This window comes from Aythya ferina (genome assembly GCF_964211825.1).
Source record: "Aythya ferina genome assembly, chromosome: 24".
Classification (NCBI taxonomy): domain Eukaryota; kingdom Metazoa; phylum Chordata; class Aves; order Anseriformes; family Anatidae; genus Aythya; species Aythya ferina.
In genome coordinates, this window is record NC_140322.1 from 1,533,326 (window position 1) to 1,556,259 (window position 22,934).

General features: G+C 44.4%; 1 protein-coding gene and 1 long non-coding RNA gene across 2 annotated transcripts in view; both read right to left on the bottom strand.

Moving 5' to 3' along the window:
- CSMD2 (CUB and Sushi multiple domains 2) overlaps positions 1 to 22,934 on the bottom strand; it is a 325,013-nt gene that overhangs the window by 103,277 nt on the left and 198,802 nt on the right. Inside the window, exons 15-21 of the mRNA XM_084497137.1 lie at positions 13,177 to 13,503; positions 10,993 to 11,187; positions 8,215 to 8,353; positions 7,295 to 7,482; positions 6,683 to 6,871; positions 6,402 to 6,518; positions 721 to 936 (exon numbers count right to left, since the gene is read on the bottom strand). Of these exons, the coding sequence (XP_084353263.1) occupies positions 721 to 936; positions 6,402 to 6,518; positions 6,683 to 6,871; positions 7,295 to 7,482; positions 8,215 to 8,353; positions 10,993 to 11,187; positions 13,177 to 13,503 (1,371 nt within the window). The remainder of the gene's footprint in view (positions 1 to 720; positions 937 to 6,401; positions 6,519 to 6,682; positions 6,872 to 7,294; positions 7,483 to 8,214; positions 8,354 to 10,992; positions 11,188 to 13,176; positions 13,504 to 22,934) is intronic.
- Positions 16,461 to 18,619, bottom strand: LOC311423303. Its single transcript, XR_014685628.1, has 2 exons — positions 17,691 to 18,619; positions 16,461 to 16,919 (listed from the first exon to the last, which is right to left on the bottom strand). It is a non-coding gene; the product is annotated as an uncharacterized lncRNA (long non-coding RNA).

Genomic DNA, 22,934 nt, shown 5'->3' on the forward strand with positions numbered 1-22,934 from the left:
CAGCTTCTCAGCAATGCTGGAGGGCTCATGGAAACCTGGCCTAAGTTACACGTGGCACGTGTTACATCTAGGACAGGCTGAAGCCACCTGCAGAGGCTGTGTCACTGGGTGTGCATCCAAGAGGAGCACAGAACCAAAGAAAAAAAATAAAATGGGACCAGACATACAATGGGAGTGACCAGTTCTGCTTTGCTCCTTATCCAAGAAGTCCAGATTGCCCAAAGCTGCCTTCCAAAATATCCCATCTGTCCCAGCTTCCCAGGTTGGAAATGGAAATGCTCTATCTGCTGCAGTGATTTTCCTCTGAAATACAAAGGAGGCAGGCATCGGGAGCAAAGAGAGATGGCCTCTTTGGGATACCCCCAAGAAAAGGAGAGCCGAAGCTCTGTCCATAAACAGAGAAGTGAAGATCAGTGGGTGAGGAGGGAGAGGACAACAAACACCTTTGTAATGGGATATAATTCCAGTGGGTCCAATGCAGCCATCTACTGGGGCTCAAAGCAGACAAAATTGCTGCATCTGGAGATATGGGGCCTTGAAAGAGAGTATTTCCTGCAGCACACAGTGCTTTAATACTGGCACAATTTATCTGTGTAACAAGAGGAGCAACCTTCAATGACCTGAATCACATGCACTGCATCGACAGGGACTTATTCCCAAGTTTTGCATTAAAGCTGGAAGAAAAAGGATAGCATGAAGTCAGTCTGCCTCTGTTCTTACCTGAGAAGGTGATGTTGAAACCCTCGTAGGACATGGAGAAGTCTGAGATGAAGCGAATTTGAGCAGAGAAGTTTCCAAAGAGCCCTGCACTTAGTGGGGCGGGCAGCCGAGAGCCTGTGAGCTGCTTCAGCGGCTGGGCAAAGCTGGTGTTCTCAGTGATCAGGAGGTAGTCATGGCCATTCTCCAGGTGAAAGGTATGAAAGGTGAAGAACACACCTGTAGGGGAGAAAAAACAGAGATGGCTTCAGCCAACAGCTTTCCTGTGGCACCCAGTAGTCCCAAAGCACCTCTCCTCTGCCTGAGACCACGCCATCCTTTTTTTCCCTTTTATTTTTTTCTCCTGTTTCCCAGTAATAGTAGCCCAACTGAGAAGAAAAAACACACTGAAAGGCTTGGGCACATTTATGTGAGGAATGAAACATTAAAAAAGTAAAACAAGGCTACAGTACAGGGCCTGGAACAGAATAAGGCCGTTAAAGTCTTCGATTCCTGGGCCTTTGTAACACAGGAACAGAAACAACACAGGCTCGCCTGAGGGAGGGATCAGCAGCAGAAAGGACTGAGCCTGGCAGCTCGGGGAAGTATTTTATTTTAAAAGTGTTGACCTTTAGATGGGTAGCAAGAAGAGCAGAAAGCTGTAGTTGTGAGGACTTGAAAACAAACCCAAGTACATTCTGGAAGGAATTTCTACCAAGAAAAATGGGACTTAAGCCAAGTGCGAAGGTCAGAGAGGCTTCTCCAGAAGAGAAAGCATGCCAGCAGTATGACTGCGGGGACTTCTACACCAAACGATGTGACCCAGTGCTGGGCCCTAGAGGCTGGAGGATGACAGGACACGGACAGACCCACGTTTCCTCAGCCACGTGGCTGGTAAGCATTTCACAAGTGTATCCCAAAAGAGGGCTACACCGTGCGACCACGCTCCCTCCAGGGCAGGTGGGTGTCCCTGCACTGCTCCTGAGCCCCTGCTGCCCTCCCCAAGGCACTGAAGATTTTGGCATGGCCCACAGAGCCCAGGTTCTTGCCAGCCGCAGCAGATCTCAGAAGCAAAGAAAATCCCATCCACGTCATTCTGACAACAATAAAGACCACAATAGATCGAGCCAGGAAAAGAAGCAGACAAACACGGGGAAACTACTTGGCTCTTTGTCTACATTCAATTTCAGCAATTTGAAACATTTCGTCAAGCAGGCTGTGACCTTGCTGCATTTGTAAATTAACAAGCAAGGAGTAACAGATTACTTAAACCATCCTTCGCACTTATGGGAATGAGATAGTAAGTACCTCAAGACTGTGTAAAAGCCTCCAGCAAGGCGGTTATCATGCAGGAATTCAAACGCAATTAGAAACACTTCTGTTCTCTGCAAAATAATTCCACCCTTGAAAAACAAAAAATGGCAGAAACAGCTTTCACAGGGAAAAGTGAGGCAGAACCCTTTATGGGAAGCCCTGTCACGTTACTTCCACACCAAGCCAGCGAGCTAAAGCAATGCCTAGCACACCAAAAAGCCTCTTTGCATTTATACGGCTTCTTTCATCCAAAGAGCTTAGCAGACTTCCTGAGCACTGAGGGGCAGGCTCCAGAGCCCCAGCTCATGCTGAATTGGGCTTTACACTCCTCATAACCCCATGAACTCAACAGGGCTGTTTGCAGAGAAAGACTCCTCCATGCGAGCACAAGTGCTGTAATCTGGCCTTCATTAGTCACAGTCAGATCGCTGCCTCCTCGCACACATCAGGAGTGCCCAGTGGCACGACCAAGTTATTTCATTTAAGCCAATGATTAACAGCACAGAGACTGCCAGCCTGGGGAGACCCAAGGGCTGTCTTGCTCTGCATCCCATCGCTGCCAAACTACAGCATCAGCTGCTTCAAAAGCATGGGAAATCTGTAAATAAGGAACAGAGGAATAATCTCCTTGCTCCCTGCTCCCCGTCAATTTCTGGAGACCAGGATGAGACCAACTGCTTGAAGCTCTGCAGTGTGATATTTAATATCCATCCCAACCAAAAAAAAGTGTTTTTGTCAGCATCAAATTGTAACTCTGAATATTCTGTTTATCCCTGTGTCTGTCCAATCTCTTGCTGAAGGTTTACCATCACATACAAGCAGTTTCCTTCCAAGGAAAGAAGGACACAGAGAGTGGAAACCAACACAAAGCCCTTCCCATAGAAAGTATTGTGTTGGGAAGGTGCAGGTCTCACAGGACTTCTTAACTACATCAAATCTCAGTGGTAACACGTTGTGTTCTTTCCCTCTCCATCCCTGCACAGCAGCTCCTTGCACCTTGCTACCCTGCAGTGCCCCAGGCAGAAGCATGTGTGCAACTCTGCTTAGTGATGACTGAAAGGAGCCTCAGCTTTGACAATTCCTTTTTCATCCCCAGGTAGTCGTTACCTGGACCTGGCAGAAAATGTTTAATTCAACTGTTCCCCTCTGTGGAACTCCATGAAAGTAGGAAACTTCGAACGGTTTCCAAATGTTTATTATTCTTACCAGCAGTGTACTTGATTGAAAATAGGTATGACCTGTTTTGGCACGAAAACTCGGTGAGATGCAGTGAATACAAAATGCATTAAGTTTTTCTTGTTTATCAACTGACAGTAGATTTATACCCCTGCCTTTACAAAACCCAATCTAGGGAACAGAAATAATATCACTCCACCAAAATCAACACACCACCAGAGAAACACAAGCATAACTCAGTCCTCAGAATGGGGAGGACAGCTCCTGACTCCAGGTCTTTTCAGATAACAAATCCAATCTCACAGCACAAGGCCCCTCCAGCAGCAGAGCCAGTTAAGGGTTGTGTAACTGTAGCCATAAGTGCTAATTACAAACTCATTTTAAAGGATTTGCGACTTTGATTAAACCTTTGCTCTGGTCTGAAATTTACTGTGGCACAAAATGTCTCTGTAAAGGCAGTTTTTTCATTCTCTGTTAAAGAAACAACAAAACAAATTATAGGGAAAAGAAATCACTTTGAAGTCCTCAGATTAAAAATAATAGTCTCTATTTAAGCATTTAAATACCTTTAAAATTAAGCTGCTTTTAAACTTAAATTGTACAGCCCATGAGTCCATAAAATAAATCAGTGTCTGCAGTCACATAAAAACAACTATTATAACAATGAACTTGTTTCCATTAGGGGACTTGTGTGCTTCCCATGTGCAAGAAGTTCATAAAGATCTGCATGTGAGTAGCTTGAGATCAGCTTTTATGATGCAGATCATTTCACTGCTTGGTCATTGGCTTGGCAAAGATGGTCCAAGCCAAAAGCCCCGCTTTTTATTCAGCTGGGAGAACTGGAAGACTTTCCAGGCCTGAGACAGCAGCAGTGCTCCAAGTCCAAGCAGAAAAGCGTTGGAAGAAGTGGGTGCAAGAGGCTTAAAACTAGAACAAGAAAAATGAAGTACAATGGCAAACACCTAAGTGATGCAAATATCCCCCTGCCTACTACAGCTGTTCATAGCAGAATTGTTAAAAATTCTGGGATTAGAAAGTACCAGATTTACCCAGTGATCTCCAAGAACAGGAAACTAAAAGGACAAAGCCCACTCTATAAGGATTCTGCACTGCAAGTGCACTGTGGATGAAGTTAGCCAAGAACAGCGTTCAGCTACACTTCTTCTAAGCCTTCTGTTCTTCAAGGACTAAATTCATTTCATTTCAGCAGCTATTGCTCTAACTTGGGATCACTCTGTTTGACTGCTCTTTATTGAAGGAATGAGTGGAGACATTGCAAGAATGCTGAAAAGGGCTGGGAGTAGCAATGCATTACACAGCAGCTGAACGCAGCAATCGCTGGGAAAACAGATCATTAGGAAAAACAGAAAACTGTTGCAAGAGGAAGAATGTGTACGCACACACATGTGCATGCACACTCCGACCAAAACAGCCCAGCATCCTAATACAGTTCAACGTGTTTCACAAAACATCAGAGGAAAGGACATCTTTCTTTGTTGTGTCCATCTTCCACTGCACTGGTAGATAAACAACCCGCCTGAACTACAGGGACAAGGAAGGAGAGGTTTTCCTCGCATGAACCTTGGCTACACACCAGCTTATTATAACTGTACAACTTCCTCCATATATCCTCTCCTCTCGCCCTAAACTTTAAATGGATTTGAAGATTTCCTGCATCCAAGCAGCTGCCTTCATGAAGCTTGCCTGGCCCTGAAAGCCCAAAAATGCAAGAGCCACAGCCCTGTGCCCTGTCTATGCCTGCAAGGAGCAGGATTCCACCATCTCCTGCAGCTTATCTCTAACCAGCTACTGAACAATGATGTTGAAGGAAGGATACCAGAAGCGAGCATAGAGAGGTGTGAAAATTTTGAATGAAACACAATGATATGAACATGCTCCACTCACTGATACTAAAGAGTCTCTTACTTTAGACAGTCCACTTTTCTCAGAAACTTATCCTGGACACCTATGAATTTTCACTACAACTAGCCAGACTTACAGAGTAACTCATGGCTTGATTTTCTAATATTCATAACTGCCACTGGGGCTAAAGTTTCAGAAAAAAGCTCATACACAACTAAAACTGGGATCAGCTTCTCAGAGACAAACATGGTCCAGTTCTGGACAGTCAGATGCAGGGCTGAATTCTCTGGCTTATCCAGAACTGTGCCACACCAAACTGCTCTAAATGATGTGCTGTTTCATGTGCTACTGAGCAGGGGACAAAGAGCCCCTAGACTTACAGAGGCATACCATCACTGTTTGAAAATGCATCGCTCTTCAAGCTTTGCTTAGCTTGGTCAAAAGATTTTCTTTTGATATTGGCAAAAAAAGTGCATGGGCCATCAGAGTTACCCTTTCTCATCTAAAACAGTGACAGTTTGCTGCATTGTGCTTAGCTTAGCAACAGGATAATGCAGTGCCTCATTGGAGAGCTGAATCCAAGGCAGAGTGGATTAATGAAGAGTGGATTGCTGCTACTCAACAGAATACTTTTCACAGCATGTGATGGTTCCCTTAATGCACTGTGCTGTTCATTGACAAGTTTATTTGCTGTAATACAAATGGTATTGCAAAATTGGCTCATGATAGCTCCCGTCGTGCTGATATCCAGTACGAGACAGTTACATAACTGTGCATATAGTTACATAAAGGATTTTATACCCTTTGTGCTTACCCCAAGCAGATATGGACTGGGTGAACAGAAAAATTCCCCCCATCCTTCTCCATAAAACTTGTTCTCTAATCATTGGTGATACATTTCCTTTAGATTTTCCTTCAAGACAAAAGATTGGCTTGTGCTGCACAGGAGGCTGTACTAAATATACCTGTGCACTGCCTTTAGGCTGACAGTACTCTTAGCTAGGGGGGAAATGAGAGCTGCAGAACTAGGGCAGACCTGGGAATTGACAGCCTGGATTCTGTCCTAAGTTTGGAAATGATTTACTACACGTTTCTACTTCTCCATCTGTAAAATGTTATACAGATGTTATACAAATAATGTTATACAGGGAATAAGAGGTGTGACCACAAAAACCTTTGTCTTGTCCAGAGACAATGTTTGAGTGGTGGCAAGAATTACAACTGGCCAAACTACACAGGTACCCATCATCACTGCCTTGGAGACAAATGCACGGAGCACTGGCCTCCCACTGACCACCTTCCTGCAGTTCCAAGTTCATCTCTAAAACCACTGAAAGCTAAAGACTTCTCACCTTTTCCATGTGAAGTTTCTATTGTCCATGTGCAGTTCAAGTTATTTGGATAAAAATCAGGAAAGCCTGGGGATAAGATGGTACCACTGGAACCACGAATGTAACCTCCACATAGAGCTGAAAAAAAAACAACACACAAAACAACCCATCAAAACCAGAGTCAAAACAAAGCCCAACCCATAACAAAAACACATACATCAAATGTCATTGTGAACTTCCCAATTGCTGCTCTGCTTTTGCAGTAGATCTGCAAATTGTTTGCCATCTTCTGCACTCCTTACCCTCACAGCTTGGCAGTGGCCTGCTCCACTGGAAGTTTGGCTCACACTCCAGGGCTTCATTGTCGCTCAGAGTGTAGCCTGAATCACAGCTGAATGTCACCAGTGCTCCCACGTAGAAATCATTCCCATGGCGCTGTCCATTCACAGGGATCCCTGGATCCAAGCAGTGGTCTGACTGGAGCTTCACAGCTGTGACAAACAAACCCATTCCCATCAGACCACTCAATGTCTGCAGACCCTGCTGCAAGGTGCAGTTAGTCTGGGGGAAAGTTTACTCCTCGTATAAGCTCATTTGAAGTCCTGTTGATAATCCCCAAGGAAAGAGGATGAAATGGGCAGAGAAACTCAACTTTGTTTCTTTCCAAAATATACTGTGTTCCTTCTAATAATATTCTGTAGATGCTAAAATAAAATATAAAAAAAAAAAACACCTCTAAACAATCAAGATGGTCAAAAAGGAGAAAGTGGTACTTGACTTGTAATAGCTTCACATTCTCAAATCACTAATAGTGCTAACTGCCTGGTGAAGGGGAGAAGCAAGTCCAATGGGTCTTTGATTGAGTCCATTGTGTGGCTGGAGAGGGTGTAATTACATGAAGAAGTTGCACTTACTTTCATATCGGATCTGAAAGCCTATGTCAGAGTGGCTTTTGTCAGTGGTGAAGAGGAGGTAGAGGTAGTTGCTGGTGCTGATGAGGAACTGGGGCACCTGAGTCCCATCATAGACACCTATCAGTGGGGAAGAATAGGACCGGCCATCTCGCACCTCCAGGGTGTCGTAATTCACCTCAGTCTTAAACCTGAAAGGAATGCAAAAATATGTCTGTGAAAAAAAAAACAGCACTCCTAATTTTTCTTTATCATAATCCTGAATGTCCTCTAACGACCAGAATGTAGCACAGGCTACAGGATAACATATGGGTGCATTTCTACTGCTTGATCTTTGGCTGGCTGAGCATGTTAGTAACAACACATCATTCCCCTCCTATCCATTTCGGTTTCTTTCTGATCTTTCCCCTGCTTTATCTACTGATTCGGTACAGTTTTTGCAACAACAAGCATCACATGCTATGCGAACAATTACTTTTCAGACATATGGATGCGGGTTCAAGAAAGTGTAACCTCCTCAGAAAGTGAAATCTGGGGCAAGTCAAGAGACTCAGCACTCCCGAGTCAGGGCCAGATCCTCACTGCTGCTTCTTGCTGGCTGACTGAGCACACATGGGAGCTCAGCCTCTGAAAACGTGTTCAACATGCATCTAAAACAGCACTGCAAATTAGCAGGAGTTAGTCAAAACAAGAAGGGAAAATCACTATTTTCTACTTTTTCTTTTTGGCCGTTAATGAAAACTCCGAATGTTGTCTGAAGTTAATATAAAAAATAGGAAGAAAGAACCTCACTGCCAAGCATAATGCCAAGCAGTTCATCCCCTTTCCCTCTGGGGACAGCTACAACCCAGCATTGCAAGAACCACCAAAAGCACCCACTCAATCTGCGGACAGGAAACTTCTGAGAAATCCACGGTGAGCACCTGTCAAACGTGATCTTGATGGGGTAGCCCGGCTGGGCCTCTATCACCCAGGCACAGCTCAGGGAGTCCTTGTAGAAGCCAGGCCATCCAGGGGACAGGATTGTTCCGCTGGGGGATGTCAGGTGGCCCCCACATGGAGCTGGGAGAAAGCAAACGACAAAATTCAGGTAATCAAATGACAAAAATTCAGGTAAGAAGCTGCAGCATGACCAGATATACCTGTCCCCTCCAGGCAGCACTGTCGTGATGTACAATAGCTTTCATGCATTACTATTTCTTATGTGTTAAAAATAATCAGAAGCAGATGAAATACACCAGATTGGAAGAAACTGCCTGTTTAGTTTAAATTTAACATGTAGCAGCCTGCTACTATATCTGCGGGAGAGTCAGCAGCCTGACCTTGTACAGCGGCTCTAAGCGGACAGGGTATAATAATAATAATTAGATATAAAACCAGAGAAAACTGCAAGGTCAGTTTGGATTTCAGTAGCTGCAGGTGCCAGAAAATCTTTCATATCTGAGGTAATTGAGTCATGTTTTTTCTACCATAAGGGACATCACAAGACTGTGGCATTTATTCCACATTGCGGTCCCTTGCGCCATCAGCAGAAGCTGAAGGCAGGGTATTATCTTTTCTGGAAAAAGGACACCGGTTCTGAGGGACCAGAGGTACAAAACCTTATTGTCCTAAATTGCAGTGCATTGTCCTCTAAAAAAATTAGGATGGAAAAGTGTGTGTGTGTCTGGGAGTTTGTGGGCACCTTGCAGGCTTCATCCCCCAGGTGTTCCTTCACAGCCAGCTGAGTTATCGGTGCCGGAGGCACACGTCTCCCCACAGCAGTGGGACCACGTTACCATCACCACCCCAGGGAACTTCCATGGGGCAGACCAAGCCCTTCAGACCCAAAAACTTACAGCCAGGGCTGCCCAGCTTGTCCAGAGCAGCTGCACCTACTCAGGGCCAGCCATGGTGCGGACTCTGCACAGTCTGTGGAGTGTCATACTTGATATGATCTTAAATACCTACATAAGTCTGGGCCTAAAATCTTCACTGCTGATCTGAAGGATGCCAAATAAAAGTCAATTGATCTCCACTGGATCTTAACCAATTATTTTTGAATAAGATGCTCCTTTCTGCCCCAAAACTATGTAATTTCCTGTCAGGACTTCCATCCATCTTTCAACTCATCTTTTAGGTCTTCTTCTTTCCCACTAATTTTTTCAAGCAATGAACAGTATTTTAGATCCATATACTTCCTCTCAGTTTAATAAGGCTAATCAAAACATACACTGAATCCAGTGCACACTGAAGCATGAGTCAAAGAGATCACCACCGTGAAAAAAAAACGCAAGTTAATGGCATAAGGCTATCTAAGGTTAAAGCTTTCAAACAAAAGTTGATTCGAAGTATATTATTTAATGTATGTTTCCCTCCTACACTTGGAGATACATAAACTGAAATGCTCACACTTGTGAAAGGAATGGAAACCCTCAATCAAACCTACAGACGTTTTATTGTCAGCTGCTTGCAAAAGACTAGACAAGAAAACTAGACAAGAAAATAAAAAGTCCAGCTTCTTTCTACATAAAAGTTATTGAACACAATTGATGCCTCTTATTTCAATTTCAAAGACAATGGACTAGATTGTGCGCTTTCTGCTGCTCATCCATTTGAACAAAGCATGACCAATTACTGAAATTATTTCTCAGTATTACTTCTTTTATTCAAAGTGTTGTAAATACCAGTGCAGAGCATCACTTATCTGAGAACAGAGGGTAGAGAAAGACTTTTCACCTCTAATGAGCTCTATTTTTTCATTTCTTTTCTATAGCAGCAGCTTTAAAGGACTATGAAAAAGCTTTGAAATCTGTATTAACGTCTTTTTGTTCAGCCATTTCAATTCATTTCCCCCATTTCTGTGTTGGCTAGCACAGTTGTTGCGGATGTAGACAACATTTCTGGTTCTTGGTTGCTGAAATCAGTTAGAAGGGACTGATGTACCACACTGACAAAGACAGGCTGAAGGTGTGCGTGTGCTTGTGAATGTTTGCAGCAATGAGCTCTCTTTTCACAGTGAATATCTGTACCTTTTGCTGCTTTCATTATATAAATATTATATAATGTATTTTACATGCACCAAGAATCAGGACAGAAGACATCTCCACCTATCTTCCATGCTCTGTTCTTTAATTCCTTTCATGACAGGAGTAGCAGGGAAGCTTTTAGCCATCAGTAAATCAAAGCCTTCTATTTATTGCTGTAATTAGAAAAATGCTTGTTTAACATGAGCTCTGTAAATAATTCCCATTGTTCCTTTTACAAAAAAAAAAAAAAGAAGAATTATAAATAAACCGAGTTCAGTGCTCAGTGATTGTTGGATTAGCACTTTCTCCTCAGCAAACTCTTCTGTGCAGACAGTACCTTCCAGAGCTATATAAAATCCTGCCCATAACTGAGAAGCTGAGGGTTAGAACAAAAGCACAATAGTCCTTCAGCTGTTAAAAACAAACACCTCTCCCTGTATGATGGCAGACTCTAGCAAAGCCAGCGTTGTATACCTTTGCTATGTAATTAAGCTTTAAATCTTACCAAGCACTCCTTCATAGCAACAGAAATCTACCTCTTGGGTGATATTGAAACTAGAAGGTTTGGATTGTATGACTGGAACCTCGATAGACAGAACTACTGACATTTTTCCCCAAAGGCTGCGAATGTTAGGGGATGATTCTCTGTCCTGAGTGCCCAAGCAGACCAGCAGGAAAGACACTAAAACTTACCTTCACATCTGAGCACTGCATTGTTCCAGACCACGTTTCCTTCCTTCAAGATGCAGGTGATGGTTTCTGAGCCATGGGTCCTAATGAAGCCCTCGTCACAAAGGAACGACACAGAGCTGCCAAGCTGGAGGCTGTCACCAAATCGCTTTCCGTTCACAGGCACGCCAGGGTCAGGGCACTCGTTATGCCTAAATGCTAAGAGGGAACATGAAGAGGACAATAAACAATTTGTTTCCCCTACCTCTAATACAATAATCACGGCAGACCACAAGGTTAGGAATTAAGCTACATTTTTCCATCCTTTCCGTGACGGCAATTAACACACAATCTTGCCCCCGGTCAGCCTATCCTTCTCACAGGGAAGACAAACCAGCTTGAACTTGAATTTGACCCACTATCATCCCAGCAAAGCCACTCAGTTCCATGCAGACAAGTCAGCCCATGGCAGAAATCACGTTGCAACCTCACATCTAAGCTGCTAACCAAACCAATCTTAGCAATTGTTCACGTATGGAAAAACACAAATACAAAACAGAGTCAGATTAAAAAGAACAACTCTAAAAACACCACGGTTCATGCATCTAGATAGAAGGATGTAAGCTAACCATTAATGAGAAGAGCATGTCCTGTGATTGACTGCCATATAGTCCCCAACCTTACTTATCATCATTACTAGGATAAAACGAAGGACACAAAGCAATTACCTTTCTAGGTGTTCCAAAGTTAAGTATGGAATTGAACAGATACATAGCTCTCCTTAAAGGACTGCCCTTTCCCGGCAGTTAAAAACTAGGCCAGCCAACCAATCAGAAAATAAGTCTACAGCCTTAATTTCCCATTAAGTGCATAATTATGTACTACATCTTCATATGCTAGGAGGTGGTCTTCAGAGATGAACAGCATATAAAAGATTAAAGCCTCCAGACTAATTGTACCCGCATGTTTTTAGATTCCTTAATGCACTTGACCAAACTCAGAAGAGTTCTGGATTTCCTACAAAGCATCCTTATAGTACAATAACTTGTTACTATACACTGCTACAGGGGAAAACACAGGCTGAATCTGTTCCTTGTGCTCTCGGATCTTGTAGCAATGTGTTGTCTCCTGCCTCAAACCTAAATGAAATGAAGAACAGCAAGGTGTGGGATAAAGAGTCAGGAGCTCCCTTTTGGCAGTTCCAACAGTCAGAACAGATTAACTGATACACTTAAGAGTCATTTACAACATTAAAAATAATAACAATAATAATAATTTAGCTTTAAAATGGCTTCATATGAGGCCACAACTCCCAGGATAGGCATGAAGCATTCAGAAATGCCTACTGCACCACTGGCTTTCTGTGTGAGCTATCTCCTAACTCAACAGCATCAAGGACTCAATCTTAGGTATGTGATAGTGCCACACACGATACATCATCCGATGAGCTTGCTGTAGTGTGGCAAATGATTTCTTAAGAACTCAGATTTTTATTTTTTTTAAAATAGAGGATTTGCAATCATGGCTAGAAAGGCTATTAATTTAGCTGTGCCACTAAAGGCTATTATAACAAAGTCATTTATCAGTTCTGCTGAATAGGTTTAATAATGCTCTTTAGAAAATTACAGGACAATACGAGGATAAAATTACCGTAGCATTCATTTGAGATTTGAAGGCTGGACTTACGTGAAGCCAAATATATCCATGGAAGTTTCAATGCTTTGCATTATAAGACTTTACAACATGCTTCCTTCAGTGTTTAAAGTCCTACATACTTACAGGAGTCAGCAAATGATGGTAGTACTGACTGATGAACACAGCTATCTGAGATCTAACAGCTACATCTAAAGCTTTGTCTCACCTCAGCAAGTAGAATGCAGACACAAAGAGGGAAGTCAAAGCTCACAGCAAGCTGGGGTCTGATGGGAGAACAAAACCCCTGGATGCTCCATGGACAGGTAATCCAGGGCCAGACTGTTTCTTGCACCACTGGACAATGCTAAACGACGTGGCCAGAAAAAACACCTGCATGCAACTCCAAGCTTGAAAGCCAATCCTCTATTACCCAACTGCAAATAAGATACAATCCCCAATTTTCAGACTCACCCTGGATTTGCAACGACTTCAGTAAGACCACTCTTGCCAACAGGTGCCCAACAAGAACTTAGAGACTGAAATGAAAACAAGAAGGAAGGATTGATCTCTTACTAGTGAAGGTTATGTTGAAGCCTCTCTTCTCCATGGAGTGGTCAGTCTGGAACTCCAGCCTGGCTACGTGTCCACTGCTGGTCAGAGAGGAAGGGATCTGGTTTCCTGAGAAGGTTCCCAGCACTGGTGATTCAGCAGTCCCACCATCCTTCACGGCTAGGAAATCAAACTGAGGCTCCACATCAAAATCATTGAAAGCCAAGTGAATTCGGCTCTCTGGTTTAGCTATAATTAACCAAACACAGTGCAAGCTGCTTCCATATTCTTCAGGGTAATTTGGTGACAGCACAATCCCGGACGGGGTGGTGAAGTTGAAAAAGCAGGAAACTGCAATGAGAAATCACCATCAATCATGCAGCACAGTGCTCCTACAAGCTGCTGTCATGTTTCCCCCCCTCCTTGTCCCTTGAGCTGGGTGATTCCTGCAAACCCCCAATTGCTTGGCTTCTCAGAAACAATTAAAGAAAGGAAGGGCTCAGTGCTCCATTCACTGCTGGATGTCAGTGATTTATTTGCATGGGGAAGACGTTGCTTCAAAGTGGTCTCCAGTCCCTGCTTTTGGCTGGCTTGCAGTTCTCCAGCCTAGCACAGTGCTGCCCCTCACGTTTGTACAGGCTTTGTGCCATGCACAATGCAATATGGGTCTCTTTTTCTGCAGGAAGAAAATGTCACTCAGCCAGGTGGGGATTTGGAATTTTGCAGGTGAATTCTCCTGCATATCCCCAGGAGAAATCCTGCAAGAGAATCCAATATGTAACTGCAGCCAGTACAAAATAAAGAAGTTTGCTTTAGAAGGAACCATGTCTTTCATTGCAGCCACAACTCAGCACAACCTACAGGACCTGAGGATACGAATCGACTGAGCTGTTAGCCCATGCTGAGTTCCAGGCTCCTCTGCTACCTGTATCCAAACATTCTAGTGTACTGCGTAACTGCAGATGCACTTTTGAGTGCAGTACAGATTTCTCTGAGTTGTTGAAAGCCTCCACTTTATATCTGTTATTTGAATACACCTCTCAATTTGCTAAGTGCAGTTTTCATCCATGCTCCCCAACAGATGCAGCTGCACCTGGGCAGCCTCAGTGCATTCTGAATTCCTCACCTTCAGACAATCCCCATCCTGGATTTAATATTTATATGACCAGGCAATAAACTGGCAACTCCTTTGAGAAGTTTTACCTTTGTCCATCTCTTTGGGCAGCTGTTTCCACCTGTGCCAAAAGGAGCACTGAAAAATAAAGGCCACTGTTCTGGTGGCAACTTTGCTGCACGGCACAAGGAAGAGCCCCAGACCCTTCCTGGTCCTCCCCAAGTGCAAGGAGCTTGGAAACTTCAAATCAAGCACTGGCCAGCTGCAACCTGCAGCTCAGGTTAGGGGCAGCTCCTCCCCTTCCCATTGCAAATAAATCACTGACTTCCTCTGGGCCAGCACGGCACCACAATGAGGGCTCAAACTGGACTGCCATTCCCGTGGAAATAATTAAAAGCAGTCTTAAAATGAAGTTGTGGGGAAGAGTGCATATGAAACACATTTTAGCTCTCAAGAGTCTTCAATATATACTGTATTTCAGCTGACAAGGTCCATTAATTTGGGAAAGCAAGGCTGCATTTTAAGTGGTACCTATTCAATGTTTTTGATACTTTATGTATGTATGCTTTACTCATCATCTTCCCCACCACGTACCCTTGGGGTAAAATCCATTACTTGGAACATAGATCTCACTAATTCCTGGCAAAAGGACATCACACAGAGGATAAAACTGGTTTTAGTTTGGCATTTACACAATTATTTGGTTCAATGCTCACCCTCCCTCCATTATTTCCCCTCCATCTTCCTTCAACGCTTAATGGCTTCAGATCAAATAGGACGGACGTTACCATGACGTTATCAAGGCTAAGAGCTACACAATCCATTTCCTGCTCTCAGCAACAAAGAGAACAGATTAAAGAGAAAAACTGCAAAATATCCTCAGGATTTAGGTTCTTTACTAGTTGCTGAAATATCAAGGGATGCTGTCAAATAATTCTGTCAGCATAAGCTGGGTATAATATGCCTACGAACCCTTATTGAGAATAAATGCATTCACACACAGAGAAACATCTTAGCAGTAGGAACTCCACACAGGTGCTATGTATCTCCTATAGTTTTTCAGATCCAAAGAGGTAAATTAGCATTCACACAGGACCTACAGCATTACATAGCCAGCAACAGAGAGGTATGGTTGCTGGCGCAGCTATTATGGCCCAGTGCTGGTGGCTCACTTCAGGAAATAACAACAACAAAGAACTTGCTGACAAAAGAGAGAAAAGCAGAGTGAGGGAAGAATATGAAATTAACCTTTGTTAGATAATTTAAAATGACAGATTAAATAACAGCCCAAACCCCCCAAAGTCTGCGCTGCAGGGAGCTACAACTTTGATTTTCCATGAAATAAAATAAAAGCGTAGGAAACAGCCAAGTCCTGGGCTGCAGGATGCACAGCTGCACCAGGACACCAGCGTATGAGTTCCCCATGGGGGGCACTCGGCTTTGCCTCCCCAAGGGTCACCATCCTGCTGGCAGGTCAGGGGCACATCCACCCCAGGAAGTGACAACTGCTTCACCAGGTTCACTGTCATGTCTGCAGTATGAAGATTTTACGGATTTATTTTTTTAAGCAAGAGAGGTTTTTCTTCAGTTTGAGAGTTGCTTTATTTTTTTTTTGTCTGGGGCTGCTCTGGACAGAGCTGGCGCTGTGATCCCACTCCAAGCTCCCTGCTTTACCAGAAGCGCTTTGCTGGACGCTCAGATCGAAGCAGCAGCTGTTTAACAACACGTCAAGGACAGTGAAATGTGCTATCAGAACAAAGATGATAGTACCCTGGAAAGGTGGAAGACAGCTGAGCATTACCTGTCTCGTGCTGTTTTGCGCATCCGAGACAGTCGGGAGCAAAGTGCCCCCAAGGAGTGAGCAGTCATCTCAACCAGCAGACAGACAGAGGGCAGCCCTGCTGCCTGCAGCCTGTCCGTCAGGACCAAGGAATTAGGAATAGCTGTGACTCTGAGGCCTTGAGCTAAGAGAGTTAAATTAATATTTATTACGGTTATTCTTATACCTTATGAGAGGACGTTTCATTATGTGCATAGCAGAGGTTCAAATTTGTACTGACCTTAATCAATTATTACTGATGAAGTAATGCAAAAGCAATTAGAAAAATGCCTTTATTAAATACAGCAGAATAAATCACAGCAAAACCTAGTAGAAACAGTAGACTACCTAAGAAAGCCAATGAGACCCACGTCATTAACGGATGAGTGAAAGATGTTTATTCAAGTCATCACAAACATTATCAATATTCTGCCTTCATTTAGGGTAGGAAGATAGGGAAGGAACAGCTCCTTGTTTCTTGTCTTAGAAAGCCAAGTGGTGAGAGGATGCTGCCCCACGCTCCCTGTGTGCAATGCTCGTGTCAGAGCCGAATACGGAGGCTATCCAACAATTATTCTCCAGCACAGCTGCTTATTCCTGTGCTTTCAGCCTGGAACACTTTCTGCATTTGACTGGTCAGTGCAAGCACAGCTTGCTTCTCTTCGCCTTCCAAAGATCCTGCCTCCTCAGATCATCTCGCTTCTGCTGCGAGGCACACCCGATGGCCCCAGACACCTCATCCCTGCTCATCCTGCACATGAGAATCCAGGGCTGATCCTGGGGGGAGCGCACACCTGCGGCGGGTGGAAACACGAAAGGCACCAGATTCAGGAGCTGAAAACAAAGCAGGAAATCACTGTATTAAGTTCAGTCTCCATGGAAACAACAAAAAATCCCGACTTCTCTCTCAGCTTTTGGATATCATTCCCACAGTCTCTGACCACTTGGGATGGAGCTTGAAGATGGTAACATACTTTCTGCCTGATTTTCCATTTTTAAGTAAATTCCTCCTCTAGGCATAGCTTGGTGATGGACTGGAAAAACAGGACCTCAGCAGGAGCCTGGTTAATAACTGACGCCTCACTCTGGGAACCATATGTCCCAAATAGCTAACAGAGCTGGAAGCTCAGGGCACTGGTTCCAGCTGCGAAGCAAAGTGCTTTACATTTTGTATTTTCCTCTTTCTGTATCTGCTCTTTCAGTAAACATATCTGCATCACAATGCGTTTTCCTTCTTAAACCCTGAGGCACCAGCAGGGCAAGTGGGAGGTGAGAGAATAGAGTCTGGAGCAAACATTAACCGGGAGAACATTTTTGCATTACAGAGCCACAAACTCTTCAGCTCACTCTGATGGAGTAGCTGTCACTGCCAGCATGAGGCTGACTGGGGGTGGGAGAGCAGGTATCTTAAAGAAAAAGGAAAGAAAATGGGTGGGGTTTCAGAAAATCTGAGGAAAATATCATCCATGAACTTAACACAGGTTGAATAGAAGCCTCTGTGAATGTGGAAGCGAGCTACAATACCAAAGCAGGTTTCATTCCTGCCCACTCAAAACAGGAGCAGTGACTGGGTTACCAGGAATAACGTAAGCTTCTTAAACTTACTGGAGGATGCTGATCCCACTACAGCAGTGTTGGGCTGCTTGTCTGCCAGGGTTTCTGCAGCCATCTGTTATTCAGGAGGTGCTCCAAGGCTTCTGCATGATGACGAGATCCTTCTTGTATGCCCCTGATTATTTTAGAGGAACTCTCCCCCTCACTGCAGTTCAGACCTACAAGCTCTCTTGGGAATCAGTGATGGTGTCCACAAGAAGATGAAGCTGAATTGGCACTTTTTGGCAAAACCCTCAAAGCAGTCTAGCACTAGGAGTGTTGGTAGCGGTCCTGTTACGCACCTTTTTCTTCTTGCTCCTTCACAGTTCAGCAGAGCATCCTTCCTCTGCTGCAGCACTAGAAGCTGCCAGACAACTGTTGCTACACATTTGTCTTCTGCAGGCTGGAAGCTGCTTGTGCAACAGGCCAGGACTCGAGTCTCTCCCTCCAAAAGTCCCACTTCTCTGCACATCTGGTGCTGAAGGCTGACTGCTGTAAAACAAGGGCGAGGCTCCCACAAGCACGCGACTGCCAGAGGGGTGACAGCAGCTGCCATGAGGTGCAGCAGAGGGTGTGCAGGCAGATTCAGCCACACGTGAAGCACTGGCTGTGGAAGCAGTGCAAAGAGCCTCAAAGATAAACTTGTGCACATCACCTCCGCCTGCAAATCAGAAATGTCCCGCTGCAGCTTGATCAAACACTGATATTAACATAAAACAAGTCAGGAAACTTCTCTGCAGACTAAATTAAAGACAGTAACATAACCCACACCCCATCCCTGTTTTCTGGGTATAGAAAAAAAGGAAGGAGATAGAAACAGCCTCCTTGCCTGATAAAATCAGCAAGCAGCACTTCATATTCAGCCTCACATGAACAGAGTCAACCCATCGTGCTGAGCAAAAGCAGCCAGGAATACGGACAGATGCCTTGGCACAGGACAGTTCATTTACACCAGCATGAAACCCTATCAGGGTAACAATTCAACTGATTCAAGCAGTAAAATAACAAGCACGGAGACAGCCCAGGAACGTGCATCCTCCTGATCGGTGCTGAGAGCACAGCCAGGGGCACTGCTGGTGCCTGCTTGCTCAGTGCTGGGGACTGATGCTTTTGCCATGTCCCTGACACTGACATGCACCACGTGCAGGCTCTCTGCAGCCAGAGCATCCCTGCTGCAGCTATCAGAGCTGCCCGTGTCTGCTGGAACACCCCTGTCCCAACGCAGCAACCTCACCTCGTACCTTCTGCTCAGAGCGCTGCATCTTTCTCACTGAAGTAGGCTGACTGCACAAGTACCTGGGTGGAACTCAGCGACCAAGTGAGGAGAAAGCAGGCTCCAGGCTGACCCAGGTGGACCTCAGCTTTCCTTCGGTATAGACCCAAGGGAAACAGAGCAACTGAACTGAGCAGTGGCATGCCAGAAGACGTGCAGCTTATCTGGCACAACTTGCAAGGCAGAGAAGCAGCAGCCCCCAGGTTAAAGTCACAGAAAAGGAAAAAGAAGAAAATTCTCATATAGGCTACACCAAAAACACATCTGGGGAGCGTGGGGGGTAATCAGTATGTAATTCATTGTAATTAAGTGCATTCCTGCCCAGCACAGCACTTATACATGTATGTCTCCTCAAGCAAACATTTACGTCTCAGCGCTCTGATAAACTGGAGCTGTGGTGAAGAACCAGGACTTCAAGGGGAAATGCCCTGCTTAATTTTGAGACCGGAATGGTCTTACATGGCTGCAAACGTGAAACAAGGTTCTTAACAAAAGCTACAAATCCCACGTGTATACAGAGATCATGGTAATCCTGCCTTCATTTAATTTGCTTCACCTACTGCTGGATAAAGAAAGGGTCTCAGTGGCTCAGGGGAACAGGCTGGAGATAAGGAGTAGTTCACCACTGATTTGCTGCTTTGAACTTAACTTGGGTCAGCAGTGATCAGAAGGTGTTAACAGGTCCTGAAGGACACATCTCTTGCACAAACACTCAAGCCATCTCAGCCTTGGAAGTGGCCTCAGCAGACATCGAGCCCTTTCTTGGGCAGGCTTCCAGCTGTGTAAGCCCAGAACATGACCAGGTGCTTTGCTGAAGTGAGGGTGAACGTGTTTTGGTAGGGTAAGGTTACCTACCCATACCCTTTTCCAGTTTGTTTGGCAGAGATGATTAGAGCATCCCTCTGCCATTATTCCAGGAACTTTCTATTAGGGTCCTTCATAAAAAGCATCAACTTAAAAAACAAACAAACAACAAAAACAACAACAACAACAAAACCCACAAAACAGCTTGGAATTATAAATTAATACAGTTCCTGTATTTCTTCAAATTCCACTGGAAACATCTGCATCTACAAGAACATAAGGAAATGGAACAGGAATAATGACCAACTAACAATTTAATTTAGAGCTAAATGAAAAAAACTTGTCAAGTGATACAGAATTACATGGTTCTGATTAGCACATTGCTGGGAAAACATCTACTGTATTTGCACTGCTGGCTACAAATCCTGAGTGTTTGTACCAGACAGGGTGCACAAAGGCTAGCTACTCAGCTCAAAACTAAGATCTCTGCTCTTTGCAAAGAGGAGCTAAGATTTTTCAGCAGGTATAGCATGAAAATATGGGATTCAACAAAAGAAGTAATTATGAGTAGGGAGGAGATAGATTTTACATTGCTGTTAAACAAAATCAGATGTTTAGAAAGACTGGAAAAATGCAGAAAATCCCAGTGCCTCTGCAGATGACTGTGTTAGTGCATCTGTGCGCAAGCACAGGGGATCCTGAGCTCTGTCAAATTCTTAGCAGAGGGAAATCAGAGACAACTCTCAACAATGAAGGATCAGGTTGGTGCTCAGTGGGGACAGGGTGAATGCAGGGCTCTCAACAAGGCACTGCACACCTCCAGCACCAGCAGGCACGCTGATTGCAGTGTCGCTGCAAGCCACAGCAACTGTGAGCAGCTCGGTGAGGAGAAAAGGGCTGTGGCTGAGGTTTCCAAGTGAACAAGAAAGGAAAGAAGCATAACAGCTGCTCCAAAGCCAGAGGAGGAAACACACAAATTAATGTAATTTCAATTGGAAGTGCTTTGGGACGTGCCTTCTGCCTCTGTACAAAGGAACATCATGCAAGACTACTGCTCTGAGCAGGGCTATAATACAAATAAAGTTAATGATTAGGTAAACCCCTCCATAAACTAGTGCAGATCCTAAAGCAAGACCAGAGTGACACTAAGCTCCCTGTAATGACTGTCAGAACAACGGACCAAGTCTCTGGAGGATTCCAAAATACCCTGAAACAGCACAGCTCAGATCGTGGCCCCTCTATTTGAACATACACCCAAGCACGTGCCCTTACTTACTGCCAGCCTTTGTGGAGTTCCAGTCAATCAATGCCAAACAAATACCCCTCAGTTCAGCACAGAAACCTCCACCCCCAGGTTTGCACAATGCGCTGTAATCAGACTCTAGGTATTGTTTGATTTCTCTAAGCGTTATTTAACTCTAAAACACTTGACGGGTCCAGAAAACTTAAAATGTGACAAGTCTGGGATCAATCAATTAAACTTGTATCAGGATGTAAGTTGTTTGCAGAAATTACTCCCCGAGAGCAACTGAGAGAGGATAGTTAAGAGAAGGAATAAACCTTGCCTTTAGTCACCAAGATGGTTACAAAGGACACGTATTCTATAGCAGTTTAGCAGTAAATGCCTATCATATGACGACAGCATTGTTTGGTGCAAGAAACCACTTGCCTAAAGGTGCAGGGCTGAAACCTTGGGAGCTGTAGGTCCGAGACCCATGGGAAGGGGGCTGCAGGGATGGGGAGGTGCTGGAGAGGGACAGCTGGGAGCCTCGTTCCTTGACTTACTGAACGGCTGCAGAAGCCCTCTGAGAGCACTGTCCTGCAGTGAGGATGTCAGCCCTTCCTTTCCTCAGCAAGGAAACAGATTTTGGTCGTACAAAGTGTTTCGTTACAGGGCTATCCACTGCTGTATTTCACATAAAATTCAGATAATGTGTTTTTCCCTGCTATGTATGAGTATGTTTAAACAGTAATTCCAACCATATGCTTGGAAGTTATAGCACTACTGAAATGCCCTGCTCCCCGACTACGTCTGTCTGGACATTTATCATCACTTTCACTGCAATATCTGAACAACTCGCCGACTGCCTGTGATAGCTGTAATTATGGGCTGGTTCCCCATTTGTAAACTTAATAATCTCCTCAGCCACAGGTAACTGTAGACTTTAGTTGAATATTATACCTCTTACAAGTTCCTCCCATCAGAGCACAAACTTTATCTAAGTAGCACAATGGTTTTCCTTAGGTAGCATTTATCCACCTGACACCTCTCGAGCCCATTTTGCTGTCCTTTGAGACTTCAAGAAAACCGACTGTGGCTCTGAAAGAAAGCAATGACTTGGGTTATACTGGGTTATGAGAGCTGCCTTAGCCTCTGACAGATACCAAGATATCACAGTCCTGTAACTCTGAAAATGCAAATGTCAGGGAAGGATACTACAAACATGATTTGAGCACTACAAGGTGTGGCAGAAAAGACAGAAAGAGGTCTTCAGTACACACTCATCACGGCTACCCAGACAACCACACGGCATGGAAGTAGACACCAAGTTCAGAGCATACACACAGATGGATGACTGTGCCACAGTTCCCCATCCAGTTACACTACCAGAGACTCTCAGGCTCAGAGCAGTCGTTTCAAGTATCTCAGATCATCAGTGATAATCTAAACATACACAGCAAGGCCAAGGACACCTTGCTCAGCAAGGCTTTAGCTGTGAACATGCACCAAGAAGTCTTGCAAAGTTTCTCCAGTGACCTACGTGCTCGCCCTGAACAAGTGCTGGGATGCAATGACAACAAGGAGGATGAAGATGGTAGCCCTGTTATCATGAAGGCACAGTCACAAATTAAGAATCCATTGCAATAAGCAGATGCATGACTTAAATAGTTTGTGTTGCTTTGTCATCGAAGCCCCAGGAAATGAGTTCTCCACAATGAATTCTGTCTGCTCATAAATCATTTGCTTAAGACAGCAGGATGCACCATAGCACACTGTTTAATCTCCTTCTGCATTTGTCATGCATTTGCAGCCAGTATCAGAAGCACCAAATTGTTTGCATATTCCCACTAGCAGCACATAAATCAGGTTACCTTATTTTCCCGCCTGATACCCAATACATTTAATGGTCTCCCAGCATTTACAGAGAGTTGTCACTAATCCCACTACACATTTCACG